Source organism: Cynocephalus volans, chromosome 3 (assembly GCF_027409185.1).
Source record: "Cynocephalus volans isolate mCynVol1 chromosome 3, mCynVol1.pri, whole genome shotgun sequence".
Classification (NCBI taxonomy): domain Eukaryota; kingdom Metazoa; phylum Chordata; class Mammalia; order Dermoptera; family Cynocephalidae; genus Cynocephalus; species Cynocephalus volans.
In genome coordinates, this window is record NC_084462.1 from 5,616,472 (window position 1) to 5,637,807 (window position 21,336).

Genomic DNA, 21,336 nt, shown 5'->3' on the forward strand with positions numbered 1-21,336 from the left:
TTCCTCTAACCCACAGTGCTCTTCTAGTAGAAAAAGGGTGCCCTGAACTCAGTAAACATGATGACTTACATCATAATTTTACATTATTCTCTGCTGCCCCCCCACCCCCCATGCTGTCTATTAAACTTCAAAGGGCAGTGTGCTGCTCCTTCTCCCAGGAATTTGGATAGGAATGATCCTCACCTAATGAAGCAGGCCCTTTCATCCTGCTGACTCTTTTCCAGAGACCATCATGAAAGGCCTGTAAGGAAGGCATAATATGAACAGATTTCAAACTTCAGGTTGAAAGCCATATAGTAACCTTTCCAAAAAACATCCAATAACTAAATATTTTATAACCTGAATATAAATGGACGTTTCTGCATTATTGCTCCTTTGATATATATAATGTCATGAGTTATGACAAGTTTTGACTTGTAATTATTCTGTAGTATGTAACACCAATGGTTAATCTTGTAGAACTGGAAACACTTATTCCTTGTATGAATCTTCTGATGCTCTACAGTTTTGATGCTTGGGTAATGGCCTGAACATGCACATTTCATTTGTGTGGTTTCATCAGTCATATATATTTTGATGTCTAATGAGTTGTGAAGACTGGATAAAGCCTCTGCCATATATATTACATTTATATTTCTCTATAGTAATTCATCTCTGATGTTGATTAATGCTTGAGCTCATGATGAAGGGTTTCTCATACTCATTGTATTTGTAAGAATTCTCTAGAATGAACTCTCTGATGTTTTATGAGGAATGAATTATGACTGAAGACCTTACCACACTCATTACATCTGTAAGTTTTCTCTGTAGTATGGGTTCTGTTGTAACTGGCAAGGTTTGAACTCTGACTGAAGACCTTGCCATATTGATTACTTTTATAAAGTTTCTCTCTAGTGTGAATTAACTGATGTCTAGTGAGGTTTAGGCGCACATTAAAGGATTTGCCACACTCATTACATTTGTAAGGTTTTTCTCCAGTATGGATTACCTGATGAGTAGCTAGGCTTGAATGTACACTAAAGGCTTTGCTGCACTCATTACATTTGTAAGGTTTCTCTCCAGTATGAATTACCTGATGAGTGGCTAGGTTTGAATGCACACTGAAGACTTTGCGCACTCATTACACTTGTAAGGTTTTTCTCCAGTATGAACTGTCTGATGACTTGCAAGATGTGAACTGTAACTGAAGACCTTGCCACATTCATTACATTTGTAAGGCTTCTCTCCAGTATGAATTTTCTGATGACGTGCAAGGCTTGAAGATTGACTGAAGACTTTGCCACACTCATTACACTTGTAAGGTTTCTCTCCAGTATGAATTCTCTGATGAATTGCAAGACTTGAAGCTTGACTGAAAACCTTGCTACATTCATTACATTTGTAAGATTTTTCTCCAGTATGGATTAACTGATGGTTATTAAGCGTTGATCTCACAATAAAGGCTTTGCCACACTCCTTACACTTGTAAGGTTTCTCTCTAGTATGAATTTTCTGATGTACAGCAAGGCATGAATTGCGACTAAAGACCTTGTCACATTCATTGTATTTGTAAGGTTTTTCTCCAGTATGAATTCTCTGGTGTAGTGCAAGGCATGAATTGCAACTGAAAACCTCCAGTATGAACTCTCCAATGACATGAAAGGTTTGATTTTTGACAAAAGACCTTGCCACATATATCACATTTATACTGTTTCTCTCTGGAATGCATTATGTAACGTAAAGTGATGAGTGAATCATGATTAAAGGCTTTGCCATACTCATTATGTTTGTCAGGTTCTTCCCTAATATGTGCTTTCTGTTCTTGTGTGAATGATGAAGAATAGAAAACATCAGTCCCATATTTTTTAGAAATATGGATTTTGACACTAGGAGAAATTCTTTGGGTTGGCGAAACTGAGAAACCATTGGTGATAGACTTCTCAACTTGATTACCTTTATAAATTTTCCCTTCCGATTGAAATAGCTGCATTCTAGGTAGATGTGACTGAAAGACTAATCCAAGCTGATTTTTAACAGGCTTGTTTCTTGCATCCCTTCTATCATGTTGGTTTCTTCTAACAGCAAGATTTTCTTTTTGGGTCATAGGGACTCTGTTGTAATTTCTTTCATCATCTCTCCACTGACACTCAAAGTCATGTATATTTTTCTGGATTTCCCTGAAGCAAAAATTTTTGAAGTCATGGCTTTCATGTCCTTCCAACATCACCAGGTGAAATACTTCTCCTCTATTACTTTTCCCTTGTGGTGGTAATTCCTTGATCACACATTTAGGAGAGATATCTACAAGATAAACAGAATCATAAGTATCTGATTAATTATAGATGGTAAATAAATATTTCATAATACATACTATTACACAAAAAGTAATACTTATATTGAACAGAGTTATAAAAGTTCCCAATCATGATTCTTAATTTTTAGGAACACAAAAGAAATAGAATTCTTTATTGAGAAAGGGTGATTACATATAATTGAAATTAAATCTAGGGAAGCTTAGTTTCAAACAACCTAAATCAAAACATTCACATTGGGGCCGGCCCATGGCTCATTTGGGAGAGTGTGGTACTTATAACACCAAAGCCACAGGTTCGGATCCCTGTATAGGGATGGTCAGTTAGCTCACTTGGTAGAGCGTGGTGCTGACAACACCAAGTAAGGGTTAAGATCCACTTACTGATCATCTTTAAAAAAAAAAATTCACATTGCACAAATCTATGTCAGCCTGAATGTAAAAATATTTTCCCATTGTGACTCCAAAGAATGCGCCAATTGGCAGAAAACATAATCGTCCTGTAATTTTAAAAAAACTATATTACATAGTTACAGCATATTTACTGCACATAAATAAATGCTAAAGCACTGCATGATATGCTGTAATGGCAAATAGTCCACAACAAGCTTTTTAATGAATAATCTACATAAATCGTAATTCTGAATTGCAAAACAATAACACTGAGAAAATAAGAAAAAAATAATAAAACAATGTTTAAAAAATATAGTATTTTTTCTGATTACCTCTTATGAAACTATCTACACACACAGACCAGGCATTTTGTGACATTCACAAGTGGTACATGTCAGTTATATTACATACTATACAGTGAAAAACCATAATGAAAATTAATTAATAAAACACTGGAGGAACCCATGATAAAACTAGTAGCAAATAATTAATAATCTCATTTATACAAACCTATAGCCTATGAAATTCTAAACAATTCTCTCTTAACAATAAAGCTGGATCTTCTATTTCAGGACCATCGCGCAATATGAGATACTTGAGGGTACTTCAAAAAGTTCATGAAAAATTCATATTATCTTTCAATTCTATTTTTCACAAACTTGTGAAGTACCCTTGTAGGTTAAGATCACTGACTTCAGATGTATGAGGTTAGGTAAATATATAGCATTATAAAGAATTAGAATGGGGTAACTGTAGGAATGCTGGTCAGAATTCCCTCTATCCTTGTGACTCTCAGAACTCTGGATTTAATAGTTATAATCTTTCCCTTGCACAGGTTGCTTAGCAACTGAGGAAGGGAAAGGAACAGAATGCTATGCTTGTGTAACATAAGGGGAATGACTCCAGCAACCCCAAGGATAAGCAACAGGTGGCTGCCAGGCACCTGCTAATCTTCCATTTGCACAGCCTTTCTCTCCACTTTTGTTTCTGAGTCCCTTATAAGCTTCAACTCCTTCCCACCATTGTTGCAGAGAAAGCAGCTATGCAGCACAACAAATCAATACTTTGCCTGATCTATTCCTTGTAAGTGATGCATCCATCAATAATAATAATAACAATAAACTCCTGTAAACTGTATGGAGTTGCCTGCTTGCTTCTTCGGTCTCAGGATATCTTTTCAGTTTGGTGGGCATTTATACTATTAGCTCATACTTGGACAGGTAACAAAGTCAGAAACTGCAATTATGATTTGAGGCCCGCAGTTATACACAGCTGGTAAATAGAGCAATTCCCTACTTATGCTCCACTCTTTAATAATCTAGTTCATCGCTAATTATCAGAGAAAACATTACTTGAAAAAAATTGAAATATAAAAAGATACAAAATATAAGGGCCGGCCCGTGGCTCACTCGGGAGAGTGTAGTGCTGATAGCACCAAGGCCACAGGTTCGGATCCTATATAGGGATGGCCAGTTAGCTCACTGGTTAAGCGTGGTGCTGACAACACCAAGCCAAGGGTTAAGATGCCCTTACCGGTCATCTTTAAATAAATAAATAAATAAATAACCCATACAAAATATAATGCAGGGTCTATGGTCTGAATGCTTGTGTCGACTAAAATTCATATGTTGAGTTCCTATTCTCCAACAGGATATTATTGCAGGTGGAGCCTTTGGGAGATAATTAGGTCATGAGGGTAAATGACTCATAAACAGGATTAGTGCCCTTATAAGAAGAGACACAAGAGAAGTTGATTCCTCTCCCTCTTTCTGCCATGCCAGGGCACACCAAGAAGATGGGTGCACTAAACTAGGAAGAGGGCTCTCACCAGGAACCAATTTGGCTGGCATCTTGATCTTAGACTTTCCAGACTCCAGATCTACAAGAAATAAGTTTCTGTGGTTTAAGCCATGATATTTCTTATGGCACAATGAGTTAAATAAGACAGGAAAAGAACCATCTCATTATAAACATGACAGAAGGTTGATAAATCTTATTTAAAAAGGAACTTTTGAGTCTTTATTATAAAACTTGCAACATTATAAGTCATCAAATAGCAATAACTTATTTTAAAAACCTTGAGGTAAATTATTATTATATTTCAAATAAGGACAGTAAGTCTGTGGTATTAATGCATCTAACCCCAATTTGCACAGAAAGCAAGAGAGAGAAACAGGATTTGATCATGGGCAAGCAGGCTCAGACAACATATTCACAATTGTTCACCCAGGTAGTACAGAAAGCAATAAATGCAAGGAGCATAGAAAGAAATAACTCAAGGGAAATATAAAAGCTGAGCCATGTTGCTAATAGTGTTACTCAGCCACCCCCCATTAATAATGGTAGCTGAGTTATCGCCCTCTGCACATATTGATTTATATAGCATCCTGAAAATTGTCTAGTAGATGAGAAAGGTCTTGCTGTACATAGGAAGAGCACTGTAAGGAGTGAGGGGGTCCTGTGGAAACTGGCGTGTTCAGAAGCACAAAATTAATATGCTAGGATGTAACAGTATAGTGAGCAAAGGCCAGAACAGAGGAAGGGCAAGAGTGGAGGGCAGGGAGTAATGGGCATGTGGGAGCAGACTTTGTGCATGTAAATCTGTGGGAATATAATTATACTATGGCAGTTAAAATTCTGACCTTAGAAGAAAAAAGAAACTGATTTAGCAAGAAGCTAATACTGACCCATGCTTAAATATGGCATTTACACTGTAAATGCAACAAGAACAATATATGCATTTATGGTGGTCCCACAAAGAGAACAGAGAGGTTCAGCTTGCTAATTTAAAGAAGAAACAGAAAACTTTCCAAATTTGGAGAAAGAAATGGATATACAAACCCAAGAAGTTCAATCAACTCCAAGTAGAATGAATCCAGAGACCATCACAGATACATATTACCAACAAATTATCAAAACTCAAAGACAAAGAGAGAATCTTGAGACCACCAAGAGAAAAGAGACTTGTCATATACAAGAAAACCTGTATAAGATCATCTGCATTTCTCAGCAGAAACCTAGCCATCCAGAAGCAGTATGATAGGCTCAAAGTGCTGTAAGAAAAAAAATTGTCAAACAAGAATATTATATTCAGCAAAACTCCTTCAAAAATAAAGAAGAAATTTAAAGAAACCTATTGTACTCTTTGGTTACTATAATTAATAACAATGTATTGTATACTTGAAAATCGCTAAGAAAGTAGACTTTGTTTTCCCATCATAAAAAATTTCATAAATATGTGAGATAATGCCTAACTATGTTAATTAGCTCAATTTAGCCATTCCACAATGGAATGTGTATATATTTTAAAACATAATGTTGTAGTCCATAAATGTGAATTAAAAAAATTAAAAAACCAACCTGGAAAAAAATTAAATTAACAAAAGGGAGAATTTAGATATTCCCAGATAGTAAAGAACTGAGGCAGTTCATCAACACTCTATCAGCACCACACTCTCCCGAGTGAGCCACAGGCCAGCCCTAGTTCATCAACACTCTAGACCTGTCCTACAAGAGATGCTACAGGAAGTTCTTGAAGTTGAAACAAAATGATGCTAAAAAAAGTAACTCTAATAATCCATATAAAAATATAAAGTTCTCCAGTAAAGGTAAATAAGTGGACAAATATAGAAACCGTATTATTGTATCTTTTGTTTGTAACTTGATTTTTAATTATTTCCCAGCATTTAAAAAGCTGAGCATTAAAAAAAATTGTAAATATATGTTAATGGGAACACAACATATATAGAAATAATTTCTGTTAACATAAAGAGGGATCAGAGATGTAAAGAAGTAGCTGTATGTAACCGAAGTTAAGTTTTTATCAGTTTAAAATGTTATAACTTTAAGATGTTTTATGTACTTGCAATGATAACCAAAGAACATTATCTATAAAAATACACAAAAGGAAATGAGATGGGCATCAAAGCATATTACTATAAAAAAAAAAAAATCAAGAAGACCCAAAAGAAGGCACTAAGAAAGAAATGAAGTTCAAAAAATCTACAAGATATACAGACAGTATGTAACAAAATGGCAGTAGCAGGCCTCACCCATTAGTAATTTAAATGTAAATGGTTTAACTCCACAATCAGAAGACATAGATTGAATGAAAGAAGAAAACAGAATCTAATATGTAATTGACCTTGAATGCCATGGCAGTTAGGGGTCACGAACACTGGTACAGTCAAAAACCAGCATATGACTTTTGACTCCACCAAAACTTAACTACAAATAGTCTACTATTGACCAGAAGCCTTACCAATAACATAAAGAGTTGATTAACATATTTGCCAGAACTCAGGGAAACACTTATGTTTACTGGTTTATTAGAAAGGATATTTTAAAGGATGCTAATAAATAGCCACATGAAGAGATACATGGGGCAAGGTATGAAAGGGTCCCGAGCACAGGAGCTTCGGTTCCCATGGAGCTGGGGTACACCACTTTCCCAGCACTCAGATGAGTTCAACTGTCCAGAAGCCCTCAGTACACTGTTCTCTTGGTTCTTTCATGGCGACTTCATTGGAGAGGCAAGATTGAAGCATGAACAACCATGTAGAAATGTGATTGGACAAAAATGGTATGATCTAATACAAACAGACTAAGTAGGAAACCCAGCATGGCCTGTTTGTTCAGATTCTTCTTGACATCTCTGTGCAGCACTTTTTCCTCCCAGGTATGGGGCAGAACCCCTTCTGTAATGGGGGTCTTATGACCTACAGTCAGACCAGGTAGGTCAGAGCATTTCTTTATGGCCAGCTTCAAGATAGAAAGAATGGGGGAAAGATTAGAGTATATGCTTAGTCTTTGGTCTTTATGGCTGGCTTTGGGGGCAAGTGGTTCTGGTTTCTGTGACCTGCCTTGGGGAAGAGGGATTCTCATTTCTGTGGCTTGCCTCAGGGAGAAAAAGGAGCAGTTGAAAGGAGGGCAGGAGAAAGTCAGAGAGAAAGACTGTATTTTCCGAGGCCTGCTTCTGAGGCCTAAAGCACCTTAACATTATAACAAAAGAACAAGGGTGATAGGAGTTATGAGCCAGGAACTGTGAATGAAAACCAATATACATATCATAATATCACAAGAAAGAACAGAAAAAGATATTCCACATAAACGGTAACCCCAAAATGGCAGAGTTGGCTACACTAATATCAGACAAAACAGACTCTAAGTAAAAAAAATTGTTATAAGAAACAAACAAACAAAAACTTATAAAATGACCAAAGCATCAATTCACCCAGAAGACACACCAATTATAAATATATAAACAGCAATCACCCAAGCTCCTAGACATATAAGGCAAACATCAATAGAATTCAAAGGAGAAAGAGAGAGCTTCACAATAATGGTAGGAGACTTCGCTACCCACATTTCAATAGTGTAATTAAAAAAACAGAAAAGCAGTAAGAAAATAGATGACATAAACAACACTACAGACAAACTGGACCTATCAGACTTATATACAACATACCACCTAAACAGCAGAATTTCAAATCTTTCTGACGTCAACATGGTACAATCTCCAGAATAAACCTCATGTTAGAAAAGAAGACAAGTTTTGAAACATTTAAATAGAATGAAATCATACAAAGTATCTTTTCCCATGATAGTTTCATAAAACTAGAGATTAATAGCAAAAAGAAAACTGAAAAATCCACAAATACGTGGAAATGAAACAATACACTCTCAAACAACCACTCTCAAAGAAGAAATCATTTTTAAAAAATTAAATGCTCATTAAAAAGAATTAAACACTGTGACCATGTGGAATTTATTCTTGGAATGCAAGGGTGATGCTACAAATGTTAATCCACATAATACTCCACATTAACAGAATAAAGGGGAAAAAACCCATGATTGTCTAACTTTACACAGCAAAAACATTTTTAAAAAGTAAACACTCTTTTAAGACAGAAACACTCAACACATTAGGTATACAAGAAACTTATCTCAACCTAATAAAGGCCATGTAGAAAAAGCCAATAGCTAATATCATAATCAATGTTAAATGTCTGAAAGCTTTTTTTCACCAAGCTCAGGGAAAAGACCAAGAAGCTGCTTTTACTCTTTTTTTTTTTTTTTTATGGGATCCGAACCCAAGGCCTTGGGTGTTCTCAGCACCGCACTCTCTCGAGTGAGCCACAGGCCGGCCCTGCTTTTACTATTTCTATTTAACATAATTCTGGAATCCTAGCCACAGCAATTAGACAATCAAAAGAAGTTAAAGGCATGCATTGAAAAGAGAAGTAAAATGATCTCTGTTCACAGATTAAATAATCTTATATGTAGAAAACACTAAAGATTCTGTTGGGTCAGCCGCTGGCCGACCAGAACAGCCCTAGCCTTGTTATCAGACTCTCCCTAGGTGTCCCTTTTGGTGGGCGAGCGGATTGCCCGGATTCCTCTTTCCCTCCAGTCCCCATTGGAAGGAGATGGGGAAAGAGAGCCGCAAAGAGAGGTGAGCACAGCCGCTGGCCCCAACCAGCCCGTTAAAGGACACTCAGACACGACAGGGGTTCTGTCGAGCAGTTCCATTTATTATCGCACAAGCACTTGCTTTTAAAGGCAAATGGGGAAGGGAGGTTTTTACATCCTCCAATCAGCTTAAAGTTTACAAGAGCATGCATCCTGTCTCAATGCCTAGCTATTGCAATCACGCAGTGTTTATGAGCGTGGAAGCACGTATTTGGCCAATAAGGGCTAAGGCAAGGTTCCTGCAGACACTCCCACCCTAATTCCTCCCGGCACCATCTTAGGTTGCCACGTTAATACGCCTTTGTGGGCCTATTACAATGCGGCATTACAAGTGGTGCATTGTGGCATTACAAGCGGTGCCATTACAAGCGGTGCCATTACAATGGCACCGCTTGTAATGTCACTTAAGGTGACGTTAGTTTTTAAGGCCCGAGATCTCCCCTTTTTGTTTTAATAAGGCAGCTGGAGGCGGCTAACCTTCCCAGCCTTGCCTCCATTCCCTCTGGTGGCTGTGCCTGTCTTAGGTTGTTTCCCTCTGGAAATCTTACCCATCATTGACTATCCAGCCAAGCGGGGGGTGGGGCGGAGCCTTATAACTTGGTGTTGATTTTTTAAAGGGCCATATTGGCTGTCAGGGCTTTCATTGTGGGCCACCTCCTCTACCACCTGGGTGAGCATTACGGGAGAAGTGGTGTTGCGCCTTATAAGGGACACAACCTGGCGAATGGCATAAGGCCCCAAGATGATTAAGACAAGGAAAATAGCTAGGGGGCCCACCAGGGAGGACTGAAGGGTGGTGAGCCATGGGGAACTTGAAAGCCAGCTTTGGAACCAATTACTATTGGCTTCACATTCTTTTTTTCGCTTTTCTAATCCTTCTCTAAGCTTAGCTAGGGAATCCTTGACCACTCCAGAGTGGTCGGCATAGAAGCAGCACTCTTCTTTGAGGGCGGCGCATAATCCTCCTTGCTGTAAAAACAACAGGTCTAGTCTGCATTGATTCTGTAAAACAATTTCAAAAAGTGATGTTAGTGATTTTTTTAAATGTGATACAGACACCTCCAAGCAGCCAAGATCTATGTCCACTGCCTCCCTAAGGGAAGCTACCTGTTGATGTGCCAAGGCTATTCTGGCGGTCCCGGTACCTGCTCCAATAACTCCCAAGAGGGAGCTGATGGCCACCGCAGCTGTCCCTGTGGCCCACTTGTTTCAGGTCCGCTTATTTCGGGTTTGGGGGGTGGTGAAATTTGCCACAGTGCTGCAAAAGGGTTTGTTGGCACCTATGCAGGAACCTTTGCCAAGGACCTGTGGGAAGGTGAGTCCGGGGTTGGTGTTCAATGCTACTGCTTGATTTATCTCTGCCTGCGCATGGCACTCTACTTTAAAGAAGGCGCAGAACTTGATAAACAAGTTTGGGGGGAGGAGAGCCTTACAGAGCATTTTCCAAACTTGGGTTGTGAAGGGTTGGTGCACTAAACCCTGGAGGATGGTTTCTGCCCATGGTGAATTGGGCCCATCCTCTGTGACAGCCTTTTTCAGCTCTTTAAGGTCATGAGCTTCCCAAGGGTACCAAGCGGCCGGCCTATTTCCACCGGGGGCAATGTTGACTGGATAGGCCTGAGGGGCCGCTTCCCCCCACGGGCTGTGGATGGCTGGGGGTTCCCAGCGAGCCATAACAGGAAAAGCCTGTGGCTCTGCTGGGGGTGTTTTTAAAGGTGGGCTAGCCTCCTCCACTTCTTCAGGTGCCACTTTCTCTCCTTTGGCTAAACTTTGGTGGGGTGAGTGTGATGGGAGAGGAGGTACAGGGTAGGGGCATAGGTATCACTAAATGGCTCAGGGCCTTGCATTGGCAGCTTTGTTTCCTTTTTTCTTTCCTCATCGAACTGTGCCCAATCCCTTTCTGTCCCTTCTTGATGCTTGGGACGGAAGCAAAGCTTTAGGGCAGAAATGGTTGGGTAGAACCATAAAGGGGGGTCAAGCCCATGACTAATTTCGTTTTTTCTGGCCAGGGTTTGAACCCGGTCCCAAGTCTCATATGAGAACAAGTTGGACAAAGGTGCCCAACGGGCTACCTGCACCACATGATGCCAGGCATTGGTGGCCGTGGAGTCAGATGTTTCTAGGCCTCTGCTTTTTAACATGTACTTCAGAGCCTTGTGGGCTGTCTTGTCACTCTTTCCACACACGCCTCCCATGTTGCCCCACAAGGAAGGGACAAAGGGAAACAACAGGGCAAAGAAGTGCAGGGACTTCCCCCTGTTATGGTACTCACCCTGACACGCAGGCGGATTACTTCACGGTGACTACCGTGGTTGCGGGGGCCACTCCATTGGTTGGCCCTGCTTCGTCAACCTTCTTTCAGGACTGAGCAGCCAGGGGCCTCACTCGCTCGCCTTTTACCCACGAGTTTTAAAAAACACCTCACACGGGGCACCACTCTGTCGGGTCAGCTGCTGGCCAACCAGAACAGCCCTAGCTTCATTATCAGTCTCTCCCTAGGTGTTCTTTTTGGTGGGCAAGCAGATTGCCCGGATTCCTCTTTCCCTCCAGTCCCCGTTGGAAGGAGTCAGAGGAAGAGAGCCGCGAAGAGAGGTAAGCACAGCCGCTGGCCCCAACCAGCCCGTTAAAGGACACTCAGACATGGCGGGGGTTCTGTCGAGCAGTTCCGTTTATTATCACACAAGCACTTGCTTTTAAAGGCAAATGGGGAAGGGAGGTTTTTACATCCTCCAATCAGCTTAAAGGTTACAAGAGCATGCATCCTGTCTCAATGCCTAGCTATTGCAATCACGCAGTGTTCACGAGCGCGGAAGCACGTATTTGGCCAATAAGGGCTAAGGCAAGGTTCCTGCAGACACTCCCACCCTACTTCCTCCCAGTGCCGTCTTAGGCTGCCACTTTAATACGCCCTTGTGGGCCCATAATGGTGCTGCTTGTAATGTCACTTAAGGTGGCGTTAGTTTTTAAGGCCTGACAGATTCCACAGGAAAAAACTGTTAGAACTAATGAAGGAACTCAGTAAAGTTGTGGGATATTAAAACTGTATGAAAAAATCAATTATTATTATATACACTAAAAAAGAATAATCTAAGAAGAAAATTAAGAAAACAATTCCATTTACAATACCATCACAAAGAATTAAATACTTATGAATAAGCTTTAAAAGGAGAAAGTTTGTACACTGAACCAAAAAACAGTGCTGCAATTAGAAAAAACACAAATAAATACAAAGACATTCTGTGTTCATGAGTTGGAAGACTTAATATGGTAATAATGTCCACAGTGATCTACAGGTTAATATAAATCCCTACCAAATACCAATGGCAGTTTATACAGAAATAGATAAATCCACCCTAACATTACCCTGAACAGTAAAACAAACTTGAAAAAGAACAAAGTTGGTGGTGTTATATTGCATGCTACCAAAATTTATTACAAAGGTACTATAATCAAAGCACTGCTACAGTGGCATAAAGACTCATATATCAACCAATGGAATATAATAGAGTGGCCAGAAACAAATTCTCATACCTATCCTCAAATGATATTCAATAAGGATGTCAACACCATCTAATAGAGAAAGGATAATCTCTGCAACAAATGATGCTGAGAAAATTGCTTATCCACATGCAAAACTATGATGCTGGACCCTTACTTGACACCATTTACAAGAATTAATCAGAATGGATCCATGACCTAAATGGAAAGCCTAAACCTATAAAATTCCTAGAAGTTAACATAGGTAAGAAGCTTCATGACATTGGATTTGACAGTGATTTCCTGGATATCACATGCAAGAAAATTAAAAACAGACAGAATAGACTATAACAAAATTAAAAAACTACTCATCTTGTGCATCAAAGGAAACAATCAACAGAGTAAAAAGAAAATATACAGAATGAGAGAAAATACTGGCATATCATGTACCTGATAAGGAGTTAATATCCACAATATATAAAGAACTCCTACAAGTCAACAACAAAAAAATGCCAAAACCTGATTAAAAAATAAACAAAAGAACTGAATACACATTTCTCCAGAGATGATATACAAATGACCAAGAAGAGATGCAAACATCACTAATCATTAGGAATATGCAAATAAAAACCACAATGAGATATCATCTCAAACACATTAGGATGTTTACTGTTAAAAAGAACAAAAAATAAGTGTTGGCAAAGACATTGAAGGACAGGAAGTCTTGTGCACTGTTGTGCGGCATGTAAAATGGTGCAGCCCCTATGGAAAAAAGTATGGTGTTTGCTCAAATAATTCAAAATTGAATGACTATATGAAGCAACAATTCAACTTCAAGGTATATACTCAAAAGAATTAAACACAGGATCCTGAAGAGATATTTGTAAACCCATATTTATAGTAGTATTATTCATAATAGTCAAGAGGTGAAATCAACCCAGGTGTCCATCAACAGAAGAATGGATAAACAAAATGTGATATATACACACAACAGAACATAATTTAGCCTTACAAAAGATAAAAACTTTAATATATACTACAACATCAATGAACCTTGAGGACATTATGCTAAATGAAACAATCAGTCATAAAAAGACAAACACTGTGATTCCACTCATATGAGGTATCCAAAATAGTCAATTTCGCACAAACAGAAAGTGGAATGGTAGTTTCCGCAGGGTGGGGAAAGACAGAAATAGAAGAACAAAAAGTGTAGTCTAAATACTCGTGAGAACCAATTGACTATAAATTCAAACAACAAGAAAAATACGGTATACTTTAACTCTATTAAGCTTATACACTGTAAAATATTATAAAAAGTACATGACAAAATATAAAAAATATATGAAACATAAGGTCTGGGGTAATACTATTATACATATATTAGTTGATATTTAGTCATCAGTATGAATGAATGGAAAATTATTGTGTACCCCAAATAAATTAAGTTTGACTTCATAAATAGCACCAGTAGAATATAAGTAAACTTATGGAGAAAATAGGTAAATGACCACAGTAGGGAATGGCTTGTACTGAAAGGTGCTGTTAGTGGCAGCAAAGTGGAGACACATTTCTTGGCAGTGGTGTGCAGACCCACAGAGGAGGTCATCAGCGACATAGGCAGAAAATAGAGCCAGAGAACAATGGGACAGCACCAGGAGGTAGGTTCACAGGCACCAGGTGAACATTACTGAAAATTTAGAGGAAAACACAGGGAACAAAACAGTCTTCATATATTAAGAACGAAATTTCCAGTACTTAAAAATTATGCAGAAAATACAGGGGAAAAACACAACAGTGGAGAAGTCTTTGAAGTGCAAGAAATGGGCTAACTTTCCTGTTAATACTATGAGATACTGAAATATTAATGTATTATACCAAGATGGTAGACAGGGAAAATAATTATTAGAATATAGCACTTGTTCCAAGAAACATAAAATGAATTTAAACAAAACCCAATAAGTTATGTTTACAAAACTGAGAACATATTCTAGGAAATGCAATGTATCTGAAATAACAAATTATGGCAAGTCAACTTAATGGCATTCCTGAGATAAAGACAGCAACTTAATAAGAAAAAGTATATTCTTGAGATATCAAAAATTTCCAATTTAAGAACTGTAATACATTTAATTGACAAAAGTGTCCTTTAATTACAGGTGAGGTGAAACAGAAGTAAAAGGAATAATTAAGACTATCTTTAAAAAGATCTTGAGTTTGTGTAGGTTTTAGACAAACTCCTGTGAGGCCATACCCTCTGTGCTAATGAAGGAAATCTTCTAAAATACGTAAATCAACAGCCATCCCCCTGTATAACAGTTCCACGCACTACAAATTTAAAAGGGGAGGCATTCTACATGCTTCTCGTGTGGAACTAGGAATCAAAGAGAGGATCTGTTAGTCGGCTATCTTTACAGTTCTGCTGAGTAACATTCGCAGAAGATCCAATCTACTCCCTGGTTACACACACCAGTGAAGTGTGGCAAAAGCAGAACTGAATAAATGGCTGAGGGACCTTGTGAAAGAGTGGGAAATAAATATATTGGTCTCTGCCCCTGGTTCATGATATAGAGCTTGTAGATAGAGGCACTTGGAGAAGCTATTGTAATATTTGGTCCTTGACCCCAGTTCCTGACACAGAGCTCCTAAATACCTTGGAATTCCTAGGTGATAGGAGCATCTTTTGTTCTAATGAGGCAACTCTTGGTGGACTCCCAGATGGGGGCTGGTTACCAGAAAGACCAGGCCATGATTAGAAGCTTGAAACTTTCAGTCCCAGCACCCATTATCCAGATAGGGGATAGGGGCTGGAGATTGAGTCAATAATCGATCATACCTATGATAAAGCCTCCATAAAAATCTCTGAACAGCTCTCTTGTTCAGCCCATTCTCATGACGTGATACCCTGCATTGCAGTGGAGAGTCACCAACAAGAACAAGGTCCTTGACAGATGTGTTCCCTGGACTTTGGACTTCCTAGCCTCTAAAACTGTAAGAAATAAATTTCATTTCTTTACATACATATATATATATATAAGTACATATATGTATATAAAGATACATATGTGTGTGTGTGTGTGTGTGTGTATATCCCTAAACAACAGAGTTCAGAGAGCTTCCAAATGCTGAATATATGGAGGTGTCTGGAGGGTGGTATGCCCAGAGAGAGAATGGAAGCTCTGTGCCCATACCCACATATGTGGCCCTGTGCATCTCTTCACCTGTCTGTTCATCTATCTAACAACCTTAATAATAAACTGGTAAATATAAGTATCTCCCCAAGTTCTGTCAGCTACCCTAGCAAGTTAACTGAACCCCAAGATGGGGTCATGGGAACCCCAATATATGGGCAGCGGGTCAGAAGTATAGATGACAACCTACTACTTGCGATTGGCTTCGGAAGTCAGTGGGCAGTCTTGTGTGACTGAACCCTTAACCTATGAGATCTGACTCTACTCCAGGTAGATAGTGTCAGAAATGAATTGAATTATAGGACATCCAGTTGGTGTCTACCAGAAAATCAGTTGTTGGTGGGGAGAAACCTCCACACATTTTGGTGACTGGAATTGAAGCATTCTGAGTTGAATGGTGTGTTAGACTAAAAAAAACAGTTTGTTTTTTTTTCTATCTCAAACAGACCTGAACAGGCAGTAAGGGCTTGAGACACCTCCATGCAGTGTCTGGGACCTGAGATGCAAAGAAAGAGTGAATGTTTTCCCATCTCCTGATTAGGTCTTCCAAGTATTAAAAATGGGGATGGAACCTAAATGGGTCCAAGTACCAGGACTACAGGAGCTTCAACTCTGATCTATATATACTGAGAGGTGAGCATCAGAGGGAATCAAGTACAGAAGGAGAGACCAAGGCGGAAAGAGACTCCTTGAAACAACCCTCCCCTTGCCATTCAGCATCAAGGAACCAGAGTTCACAGAAGCCAGATGATAGAGTATTGTCCAGCATGATAAAGACTTTGCCTTTGTTTCTGTTTGAGCTGAAGCACCAACGGAGGGAAAGAGAATAAACTTGTATGCATCTGAACAGCAGAATTCTAAGTGGAGGAAAAGAAAAATTTCCTTTCAGAGCTCGTAGGAAATAACGTTTCATATTACCATAGAAGTCTTCCACTTGCAAAGCTTCCCAAACACTATTTAATGGTGCATCTTCCACTCTGCCCATCTGAGCTCTTACCTGTGTTGACACTTTTGGTCCATTCCCACCCATTTGATTTTCTTGCTATTTTTCACTTCACTCTCCACAGTCCATGGCTCTTTCCCTTGCTCCAAAGTGGAGATAAAACTCAGGTCAGGAAGAGACACTCCTGCTTATAAAAAGTAAGAAACATGATGTGCTATGGCTTTCCCAGAATCCCAACTCTGTTTAGGTGAGGAAAACATTACAGATGAATTTTTTAAAATATTTCACAAATTCATCCACTGATTACCTCCTTCTGAATGCTTATGGAAACACTGTGATGTGCAGACAACTAGCTCTCTTCAAAGAACCACTAAATCAAAAGTACAAGAACACAAAACAGGGAACTGAATATTTTAAGTCTGCCATAAGGTTTTATGCATACTAAAGCTCTGGAATATATCATAAAGGGGGCAGAACATCTGAAGAAAAGGGATGGTTAAACTCCAGATGCCACATTGTGAAGCTTTTCATTTCTAAGTTAACAAAGCTTCAATCTCATATGCAATGTAGGGGCTCCCAAGAGGCACACAAAGGGAAAACACAAAGATACACAAGGACAGATTCCTGACTTGTGCAGGAATGTTATTCTCAGCCAGGGAGACCAGGTTCCTGTAGTTCTCCAACATCACATCCCTGTATAAAGTCCTTTGAGCAGAGTCCAGGCTTTTCCACTCCTCCTGAGAGAATTCTATTGCCACATCCACGAATGTTAAGCATCCCTAAAATGAAAAATACATTTTATGAAGGAGTTATGGGGAGAGTTGTCCTCATACAAAATTAAAAAAGAGACTTGTAGGATGGTTTTGACTGATGTGAGCCTCTGACAGATCCACATTAAGGTATTTTTCAGCAAGATATGTCTCTCTAATTGTGTTTTATTATACTTTCCCATAAGAGGTTATGGTAGCCTCTTAAATCAGTAAGTATGCATTTCTCACTTTTCTGGACAATACAAAAAACAGACCAAAGACACACGCAAAAAATCAAAACAGGGTTAACTCTATACAAGTGTTAGATATTATGTTGCACACCAGGTGAAATTCAATATCTAGATTAGCTAGAGCATGGGGGGTGTCTTCCCAGACAACAAAGCCCGCAGTGACTTTAAAGAATGAAAGATCAGAATCTAAAAACTGGCCAGGGCCAAAGAACCCGGTCATAGCCTGCCCAGGGTCATGAAGCCCTGCCAATAGCCCTCTGACACTAAAGATATAAATGCTGTGACCTTTCCGCCCTTTTCTCTTTCTTACTGCTTGCACAGCCCTAGGCGTAGATCACCGCTGCTTTGCTTTAGATAGCTGAGAAATGTTCCATTTCCTGGAACGATTTGCCCTGTGAGTTTTCCCAGAAAACATCTGCATACTTCCTTATCTGCTGATTCCCTCCTGCTGTCTATATAAGCTGTGACCTTCTGGCTAATAAGCGAGACTGGATCAGAATACTGTCTTGTCTCCATTTATCATGTCTCTTGTCCCATCCAATTCCCACTCCCCCCTCCAGGGTCTACGTTGAATATCCGGCGGGTCAGGACATTTTTGGCGCCCAAACGTGGGGCACTGGATACGGGGGATACCGTGAGGAAGACCGCGCATTGGAGGGTCGACCACTGAAAATGAAAGAGTAAAACCTTGGTCCACCGCGGGAACCTGCCGCGTCAGGATAAGGTGAGTAAGCGCGCCCTGTAATGGGACAAGATTTAAGTTGTCATGATGTCTACATAAGACAAAAAGCTTTAAAGATGCGAGGAGTAAAGGTTAAAACAAGTGATCTATTAAGATTTTTTGATTTCGTGCGGAATCTTTGTCCTTGGTTCCCAGAAGAAGGGACTATTAATTATAAAAAGTGGTCTCGAGTTGGAGACGCTTTACAAGATTTCTATGAGACTTTCAGGCCGGAAAAGGTCCCCGTTACTGCCTTCTGCTATTGGAATTTAATCAGGGACATGATTCAGGATAGGGAAAAATCCCCAGAAGTTTCAGAAACTGTGGCCAAAACTGAAAAAATATTAAAAGCCAGTTCCAAGACTGACCTCCGAAATCCCTCTCCACCGCCTAGGGAGGACGTAGATCTAATCTCCCTAGAAGATGAGAGTGAGGAGGTCAAGGCAGCCAGTGCCATACCTAAGAGATCTAAAAAGTATCCACTATTAAAATTCCAGGATGATGAGGAGGCACAGAATCCTGATCCCTCAGGAGTTGATTGGGGCGATCTGGACACAGAGGCCGCTGAATGCCATGCGTCAGATGATGCATTCTTGGCTCAGCCCGTGTCGTGCCCTCCCCCTTACAATTTGCCCTCTGCTCCCATGGTGGTGACGGTATCAGATCCTTTAAAAAATTTAGAGTCAAAAGTTCAACAATTAGAAAAACAAATTCTCTTAGAGGAAAAGCTCCAGGTCTTAATGACCAAACTACAAGAATTAAAAACAAAACGTAAGAATACAACATGTTAAACAAGTGACTGGCTATTGCCCTCCATTAAACAAGTTAGCCCCCCCCCCAGAAAGAGCTCCCATTCATGTAGATCAAAGTCTTTTTGACCAACTTGAGGCCTTCCCAGTATCCGAATCTGGATAATGTGGGACAAATTACCCACAAACATGACAGGCTGGGATTTAATGTTATCAAAGAGCTAAAAGGCGCCATTTCCCAATATGGGTCCACAGCGCATTATACCCTTGCTATATTAGAATCTGTGGCTGAAAGCTGGCTCACTCCTATAGATTGGAACACCCTTGTCAGAGCCACACTCTCGGGGGTGATCACTTACTCTGGAAGTCTGAATTTTTTGAAAACTGCAAAGACATTGCTAGAAAAAACCTTCAGGCTGATAAAGATTGAGGTCTTGATATGTTGCCCGGCTCCAGTGACTATTCTAGTATTGAGGAACAAAAAAACTATGACCCAGGTCTGTTTTCCCAAATTCAAACAGCCACTTTAAAGGCTTGGAGAAGGCTCCCAGCTAAGGGGGATTCAAGCGCTTCGCTTACAGGAGTAAAACAAGGGCCTGAAGAGCCTTTTTCGAATTTTGTTAACTGGCTAATGACAGCAGCAGATAGGTTGCTAGGCAATGCGGATGCCAATCTTGATTATATAAAACAATTGGCTTTTGAAAATGCTAATCCTGCATGCCAGGCAGCCATTAGGCCCCGCAAAAATAAGACTGACCTCCAAGGATATATTCGTCTTTGCTCGGACATTGGCTCCTCTTATCAACAAGGTCTAGCCATGGCCACAGCCCTCAGTGGACAAACAGTAAAGGATTTTTTTAGCTAATAAAGGCCAAAATAATAAAGGTTGCTTTAAATGTGGCAAGCCTGGGCATTTTGCTAAAAACTGTCAGGAATACCAGACAAAAGCCATAGTCACCACCCTCCAGGACTTTGCCCACGATGTAAAAGAGGAAAACATTGCACAAATGAATGTAGACCCAAAATTGATGCTCAGGGAGATCCCTTACCACCCCCTCAGGGAAACGGGAAAAGGGGCCAACCCCAGGCCCCAAACCAAAGTGGGGCTATCAAGTTTGGCCCAGCCAACAACAATCTGTTTCAGACCTCACTAGAGCAACCCCAGAGAGTGCAGGACTGGACCTCTGTTCCGCCTCCCGCACAGTATTATCTTCTGAAATGGGACCTCAAATTTTAAATACAGGGGTCTTTGGTCCATTGCCCCCTGGTACTTTTGGACTTGTCCTAGGTCGCGGCTGTTCAATATTCAAAGGTCTACAAATTTTTCCCGGAGTAATTGATAATGATTTTACTGGAGAAATTAAGCTTCTGGCCAAAGCAACTACTGATATTGTCACGATTCCACAAGGAGAAAGAGTAGCCCAGCTTATCCTACTTCCTCTAGTTAAAACAAATAATAAAGCCCATAATATTGTGAGAGGTGCAGGCAATTTTGGATCCTCAGATGCTTACTGGGTCCAACAGATTTCCCGTCAAAAACACTCTCTTACCTTATGGTTGGATGGTAAACAATTCACTGGCCTAATAGATACTGGAGCTGATGTTACAATCATTAGACAAGAGGACTGGCCTGCCACTTGGCCCCTTTGTGATACCTTAACCAATCTAAAGGGAATTGGACAAAGCCGCAATCCTAAACAGTTCTAAGTTTCTAACATGGACAGATAAGGAAAATAATTTAGGTCTTATTCAACCGTATGTCATCCCTTACTTGCCTGTCAATCTTTGGGGCAGGGATCTGCTCTCACAAATGAAAATAATAATGTGCAGCGCTAATGAAATAGTTAAAGCACAGACGCTGGCTCAAGGATATAGTCCAGGCAAAGGTTTAGGAAAACAGGAACAAGGTATTTTACAACCCATTCAGGCAACAGGCCAACTTAATAAACAGGGCCTTGGAAATTTTTGATTTTAGCCATTGACAAGCCTGTACCCCAAAGGCATGCTGACCCCATAACTTGGAAGTCAAGCGAGCCCATTTGGGTTGATCAGTGGCCATTAACCTTGGAAAAATTATGTGTCGCCCAACAGTTAGTACAGG

The 21,336-nt window shown here is 39.9% G+C and overlaps 2 protein-coding genes across 2 annotated transcripts in view; one reads left to right on the forward strand and one right to left on the reverse strand.

Moving 5' to 3' along the window:
- LOC134372946 (zinc finger protein 208-like) overlaps positions 1–21,336 on the forward strand; it is a 563,224-nt gene that overhangs the window by 165,002 nt on the left and 376,886 nt on the right.
- LOC134371656 (zinc finger protein 415-like) lies at positions 649–16,871 on the reverse strand (the record flags this gene model as incomplete). The annotated part of the gene is given in 5 exon segments (XM_063088512.1): positions 649–718; positions 720–1,113; positions 1,116–1,611; positions 1,664–2,280; positions 16,820–16,871. Coding segments are annotated over 5 exon segments (1,629 nt in total), but the record flags the coding sequence as incomplete, so codon positions are not given.